We start from the raw sequence: 6661 nt of genomic DNA, 5'->3' as shown, positions 1-6661 counted from the left end.
GGGGCTCGGGGGTGGGGAAGGTGGTGGAGAAGAGGAGGAAGAACATCCATCATGGAGAAGGTGGGGCTGGAGAAGGCTGGGGGAGGAGGAACAAAGAGGGGGAGTTGGGGGGCACCCAGGAGGAAGGAGGAGAAGGGTCTCAAGGTCTTCCATCCCTCTTGGAAGATCTTCTCTGGACCCTGGGGGGTGTTTAAACCCCATTTAGGGTTTGAGGCACCTTTTTTGAGCGCCCCCCATTGGTAGGTCCGGCCACCCCCCACCGTGCCCCCCAACCTCTGCCCCCCAAAATGACACCAAACCCAAAATTGAGCTTCCAGCTCCCTCTGGAGACCTTTCCGTTGATGACACACCGCTCTAATTGTAATAAAAACCCCCCAAAATGACACCAAACCCACCTTGAAGATCCAAGCCAGGTCCATCCATGACGTCAAATCAAATTTTCAACCACTTTCACCCTCAGGGTTGAGTTTTGAAGGAGATGGACCCGCTGAAGAACCTCCTGGTTCCCTTGAAGAACCTCAAAAAGGTTCCCTTGAAGAACCTCAAAACCTCCTCCTTGGGGTTTTGGGGCTTTTTAAGACCAATTTGGGCGTCGTTTGGACCTTCCAGGTGATGCTTTGCCCATTTCTTGGTGTCTCCCTGGGCTTATCCCCCCACGACACCCCTCTTTTCTCCACCCTGGGAGAGGCAAAGGTCCTCCTGCCTCCCAAAACTGAGCCTCCAGCTCCCTCTTGAGACCTCTCCGTTGATGACACACCGCTCTAATTGTAATTAAATCCCCCAAAATGACACCAAACCCAACTTTAAGATCCAAGCCAGGTCCATCCATGACGTCAAATCAAATTTTCAACCACTTTCACCCTCAGGGTTGAGGTTTGAGGGAGATGGACCTGCTGAAGAACCTCATGGTTCCCTTGAAGAACCTCAAAAAGGTTCCCTTGAAGAACCTCAAAACCTCCTCCTTGGGGTTTTGGTGCTTTTTAAGACCAATTTGGGCGTCGTTTGGACCTTCCAGGTGATGCTTTGCCCGTTTCTCGGTGTCTCCCTGGGCTTATCCCCCCACGACACCCCTCTTTTCTCCACCCTGGGAGAGGCAAAGGTCCTCCTGCCTCCCAAAATTGAGCCTCCAGCTCCCTCTGGAGACCTTTCCGTTGATGACACACCGCTCTAATTGCAATTAAACCCCCCCAAAATGACACCAAACCCACCTTGAAGATCTGAACCAGCTCCATCCATGAAGTCAAATCAACTTTTCAGCCATTTTTGCCCTTTGAGGTTGAGGTTTGAGGGAGATGGACCTGCTGAAGAACCTCATGGTTCCCTTGAAGAACCTCAAAAAGGTTCCCTTGAAGAACCTCAAAACCTCCTCCTTGGTTTTGGAGATGTTTTTCCGGGCAAAGAGCTGGTGACCTCTGGGAGGTGACTCCCATCGTGAGACTCCTGTAGGTCATGGGGGCTCGATGGTCTTCAAGGTCCCCCTTCCAACCCATTTTGGGGTGAGAAATGGGAGATCCCGTGCAGGGAAGTGGGGTTTTTGGCAGCGTTGGGTCAACGGTTGGGCTCGTTGGTCTTCAAGGTCCCTCCCAACCCATTTTGGGGTGAGAAATGGGAGATCCCGTCCAGGGACGTGGGGGTTTTTGGAAGTGTTGGGTCAACGGTTGGGCTCGTTGGTCTTCAAGGTCCCTTCCAACCCATTTTGGGGTGAGAAATGGGAGATCCCGTCCAAGGACATGGGGTTTTTGGCAGCGTTGGGTCAACGGTTGGGCTCGTTGGTCTTCAAGGTCCCTTCCAACCCATTTTGGGGTGAGAAATGGGAGATCCCGTCCAAGGACATGGGGTTTTTGGCAGCGTTGGGTCAACGGTTGGGCTCGTTGGTCTTCAAGGTCCCTTCCAACCCATTTTGGGGTGAGAAATGGGAGATCCCGTCCAAGGACATGGGGTTTTTGGCAGCGTTGGGTCAACGGTTGGGCTCGTTGGTCTTCAAGGTCCCTTCCAACCCATTTTGGGGTGAGAAATGGGAGATCCCGTCCAAGGACATGGGGTTTTTGGCAGCGTTGGGTCAACGGTTGGGCTCGTTGGTCTTCAAGGTCCCTTCCAACCCATTTTGGGGTGAGAAATGGGAGATCCCGTCCAAGGACATGGGGTTTTTGGCAGCGTTGGGTCAACGGTTGGGCTCGTTGGTCTTCAAGGTCCCTTCCAACCCATTTTGGGGTGAGAAATGGGAGATCCCGTCCAAGGACATGGGGTTTTTGGCAGCGTTGGGTCAACGGTTGGGCTCGTTGGTCTTCAAGGTCCCTTCCAACCCATTTTGGGGTGAGAAATGGGAGATCCCGTCCAAGGACATGGGGTTTTTGGCAGCGTTGGGTCAACGGTTGGGCTCGTTGGTCTTCAAGGTCCCTTCCAACCCATTTTGGGGTGAGAAATGGGAGATCCCGTCCAAGGACATGGGGTTTTTGGCAGCGTTGGGTCAACGGTTGGGCTCGTTGGTCTTCAAGGTCCCTTCCAACCCATTTTGGGGTGAGAAATGGGAGATCCCGTCCAAGGACATGGGGTTTTTGGCAGCGTTGGGTCAACGGTTGGGCTCGTTGGTCTTCAAGGTCCCTTCCAACCCATTTTGGGGTGAGAAATGGGAGATCCCGTCCAAGGACATGGGGTTTTTGGCAGCGTTGGGTCAACGGTTGGGCTCGTTGGTCTTCAAGGTCCCTTCCAACCCATTTTGGGGTGAGAAATGGGAGATCCCGTCCAAGGACATGGGGTTTTTGGCAGCGTTGGGTCAACGGTTGGGCTCGTTGGTCTTCAAGGTCCCTTCCAACCCATTTTGGGGTGAGAAATGGGAGATCCCGTCCAAGGACATGGGGTTTTTGGCAGCGTTGGGTCAACGGTTGGGCTCGTTGGTCTTCAAGGTCCCTTCCAACCCATTTTGGGGTGAGAAATGGGAGATCCCGTCCAAGGACATGGGGTTTTTGGCAGCGTTGGGTCAACGGTTGGGCTCGTTGGTCTTCAAGGTCCCTTCCAACCCATTTTGGGGTGAGAAATGGGAGATCCCGTCCAAGGACATGGGGTTTTTGGCAGCGTTGGGTCAACGGTTGGGCTCGTTGGTCTTCAAGGTCCCTTCCAACCCATTTTGGGGTGAGAAATGGGAGATCCCGTCCAAGGACATGGGGTTTTTGGCAGCGTTGGGTCAACGGTTGGGCTCGTTGGTCTTCAAGGTCCCTTCCAACCCATTTTGGGGTGAGAAATGGGAGATCCCGTCCAAGGACATGGGGTTTTTGGCAGCGTTGGGTCAACGGTTGGGCTCGTTGGTCTTCAAGGTCCCTTCCAACCCATTTTGGGGTGAGAAATGGGAGATCCCGTCCAAGGACATGGGGTTTTTGGCAGCGTTGGGTCAACGGTTGGGCTCGTTGGTCTTCAAGGTCCCTTCCAACCCATTTTGGGGTGAGAAATGGGAGATCCCGTCCAAGGACATGGGGTTTTTGGCAGCGTTGGGTCAACGGTTGGGCTCGTTGGTCTTCAAGGTCCCTTCCAACCCATTTTGGGGTGAGAAATGGGAGATCCCGTCCAAGGACATGGGGTTTTTGGCAGCGTTGGGTCAACGGTTGGGCTCGTTGGTCTTCAAGGTCCCTTCCAACCCATTTTGGGGTGAGAAATGGGAGATCCCGTCCAAGGACATGGGGTTTTTGGCAGCGTTGGGTCAACGGTTGGGCTCGTTGGTCTTCAAGGTCCCTTCCAACCCATTTTGGGGTGAGAAATGGGAGATCCCGTCCAAGGACATGGGGTTTTTGGCAGCGTTGGGTCAACGGTTGGGCTCGTTGGTCTTCATGGTCCCCCTTCCAACCCCTTTTGGGGTGAGAAATGGGAGATCCCGTGCAGGGAAGTGGGGTTTTTGGCAGCGTTGGGTCAACGGTTGGGCTCGTTGGTCTTCAAGGTTCCTTCCAACCCATTTTGGGGTGAGAAATGGGGGATCCCGTCCAAGGACATGGGGTTTTTGGCAGCGTTGGGTCAATAGTTGGGCTTGATGGTCTTCAAGGTCCCTCCCAACCCATTTTGGGGTGAGAAATGGGGGATCCCGTCCAAGGACGTGGGGTTTTTGGCAGCGTTGGGTCAACGGTTGGGTTCGTTGGTCTTCAAGGTCCCTTCCAACCCATTTTGGGGTGAGAAATGGGAGATCCCGTGCAGGGACGTGGGAGTTTTTGGCAGCGTTGGGTCAACGGTTGGGCTCGATGGTCTTCAAGGTTCCCCTTCCAACCCAGATTTTATGATTCTACAAGATTTTGGTGGATCGGGAGGGGGCTCGTTGCCACAACTGGGGGCATTTATGGTTGGCAACCACCCAACTCCTGAAATCTCACCTTTTTTCCCCAAAAAAAAACCGCAGAGGCTGAGGGTCGAAGGAAGCTCTTCCCCGGAAAGGTGGGATTTTGGGTGAAGAAGAACCCGATTGGGAGCAGATCGAGGGAGGGGAAGGGCCGTTTCACTCACAAGGTGGAAGAAAAATCCTTCTCCTAAAACGGGGAAGAAAAAGGCAAATTGAAGAGCGAAAAAACCGACATCCTGTTTAAAAAAGAGAACCGAAAGTGGCCAGAAAAAGTATTTATAGTCGCGCGTCCGCTGGCGGGAGGGCGGTTTGGGCCGAGAAATCATAATTTCAGATCATTATTTAAATATTCCTCTTCAAAAAAAAGAAGGAGGAAACCGGCGGCGAAGGAGAATCTCCAAGAAAGGAGATTTTTTTAATTAACTTTTTTTGGGGGTTGATGGAGAAGCTGCAGGTGGGTCTCCACCAAGCCAGGAAATGCTGAAGGCTGTTTATTTTTTGGGGTTGAATCTCTCAAATCTTTTAATTTCCCCGCGGAGGGAGGAAGGAGGGGGGAGGGGTTTCTCTCGTCTTCTCTACAAACTCTTGGGTGAGGGGGGGCTGTTTTTTGGGGGAAAAAGAAGGAGAAACCGCACCTCCCTCGGGGCAAGGAGCCACCTGCAGGGGAGAAAAAAGGAAAAAAAGAAAGAAAAAAAGAAAGAAAGAAAGAAAGAAAGAAAGAAAGAAAGAAAGAAAGAAAGAAAGAAAGAAAGAAAGAAAGAAAGAAAGAAAGAAAGAAAGAAAGAAAGAAAGAAAGAAAGAAAGAAAGAAAGAAAGAAAGAAAGAAAGAAAGAAAGAAAGAAAGAAAGAAAGAAAGAAAGAAAGAAAGAAAGAAAGAAAGAAAGAAAGAAAGAAAGAAAGAAAGAAAGAAAGAAAGAAAGAAAGAAAGAAAGAAAGAAAGAAAGAAAGAAAGAAAGAAAGAAAGAAAGAAAGAAAGAAAGAAAGAAAGAAAGAAAGAAAGAAAGAAAGAAAGAAAGAAAGAAAGAAAGAAAGAAAGAAAGAAAGAAAGAAAGAAAGAAAGAAAGAAAGAAAGAAAGAAAGAAAGAAAGAAAGAAAGAAAGAAAGAAAGAAAGAAAGAAAGAAAGAAAGAAAGAAAGAAAGAAAGAAAGAAAGAAAGAAAGAAAGAAAGAAAGAAAGAAAGAAAGAAAGAAAGAAAGAAAGAAAGAAAGAAAGAAAGAAAGAAAGAAAGAAAGAAAGAAAGAAAGAAAGAAAGAAAGAAAGAAAGAAAGAAAGAAAGAAAGAAAGAAAGAAAGAAAGAAAGAAAGAAAGAAAGAAAGAAAGAAAGAAAGAAAGAAAGAAAGAAAGAAAGAAAGAAAGAAAGAAAGAAAGAAAGAAAGAAAGAAAGAAAGAAAGAAAGAAAGAAAGAAAGAAAGAAAGAAAGAAAGAAAGAAAGAAAGAAAGAAAGAAAGAAAGAAAGAAAGAAAGAAAGAAAGAAAGAAAGAAAGAAAGAAAGAAAGAAAGAAAGAAAGAAAGAAAGAAAGAAAGAAAGAAAGAAAGAAAGAAAGAAAGAAAGAAAGACCCCCCCCCCCCCCCCCGTCAGCCAACATGGCGGCCGAAAGCTTCCGTGATGAGGCCTCCTGCTCCCTCTGCTTGGGCTTCTTCCAGGACCCCGTCTCCATCCACTGCGGCCACAACTTCTGCCGGGGTTGCATCACCCGGAGGTGGGAGGAGGCCCAGGAGAACTTCCCTTGCCCCAACTGCCAAGAGACGGCCCCCCAAAAAAACCTCCGGCCCAACCGGGAGTTGGCCAAACTCATCGAGATCGCCAAGAGGTTGAGTTTGAAGGTGGTGGCCCGGGCCGGGGTTGGGGCCGGTGAGGAGGAGGAGGAGGAGGAGGAGAAGAGGAAGAGGAGAAGGAGAAGGAGGAAGAGGAGGAGGAGGAGGAAGAGGAGGAGGAGGAGGAAGAGGAGGAGGAGGAGGAAGAGGAGGAGGAGGAGGAAGAGGAGGAGGAGGAGGAAGAGGAGGAGGAGGAGGAAGAGGAGGAGGAGGAGGAAGAGGAGGAGGAGGAGGAAGAGGAGGAGGAGGAGGAAGAGGAGGAGGAGGAGGAAGAGGAGGAGGAGGAGGAAGAGGAGGAGGAGGAGGAAGAGGAGGAGGAGGAGGAAGAGGAGGAGGAGGAGGAAGAGGAGGAGGAGGAGGAAGAGGAGGAGGAGGAGGAGAAGAAGAAGAAGCTCTGCCAGAAGCACCAGGAAGCCCTGAAGCTCTTCTGCGAGGAGGACGGGACCCCCATCTGCTTGGTTTGCAGAGAGTCCCAAGCCCACCGGGCCCACCCCGTGGTCCCCATCGAGGAGGCGGCGGAGGAGGAGAAGG

The 6661-nt window shown here is 50.6% G+C and overlaps 2 protein-coding genes across 2 annotated transcripts in view; one reads left to right on the top strand and one right to left on the bottom strand.

Moving 5' to 3' along the window:
* Positions 1 to 865: 865 nt before the first annotated feature.
* On the bottom strand, positions 866 to 4550 carry LOC106900666. Its single transcript, XM_014962814.1, has 4 exons — positions 4545 to 4550; positions 4480 to 4502; positions 1364 to 3837; positions 866 to 955 (listed from the first exon to the last, which is right to left on the bottom strand). The coding sequence occupies exons 1-3, from the start codon at positions 4548 to 4550 to the stop codon at positions 1572 to 1574; spliced, it is 2295 nt and encodes a 764-aa protein (XP_014818300.1). The 3' UTR covers positions 866 to 955; positions 1364 to 1571.
* A 1347-nt stretch (positions 4551 to 5897) lies between these two features.
* Positions 5898 to 6661, top strand: part of LOC106900665 (E3 ubiquitin-protein ligase TRIM39-like) — a gene marked incomplete at its 3' end in the record, with an annotated part of 4906 nt that continues 4142 nt past the window's right edge. The window contains exons 1-2 of the mRNA XM_014962812.1: positions 5898 to 6178; positions 6496 to 6658. Of these exons, the coding sequence (XP_014818298.1) occupies positions 5900 to 6178; positions 6496 to 6658 (442 nt within the window). The remainder of the gene's footprint in view (positions 6179 to 6495; positions 6659 to 6661) is intronic.

Source organism: Calidris pugnax, unplaced genomic scaffold, assembly GCF_001431845.1.
Source record: "Calidris pugnax isolate Ruff unplaced genomic scaffold, ASM143184v1 scaffold1204, whole genome shotgun sequence".
Lineage (NCBI taxonomy): Eukaryota > Metazoa > Chordata > Aves > Charadriiformes > Scolopacidae > Calidris > Calidris pugnax.
Note: the sequence above shows the minus strand (reverse complement) of the source record. Positions and strands in the feature narration are given on the sequence as shown.

Excerpts from the sequence above, each read along its gene's own strand:
- LOC106900666 (XM_014962814.1), bottom strand. Across the intron at positions 3,838-4,479 it reads AAGGATTTTTCTTCCACCTT|GGGTTGGAAGGGGGACCATG; the intron begins GTGAGTGAAACG and ends TCACCCCAAAAG.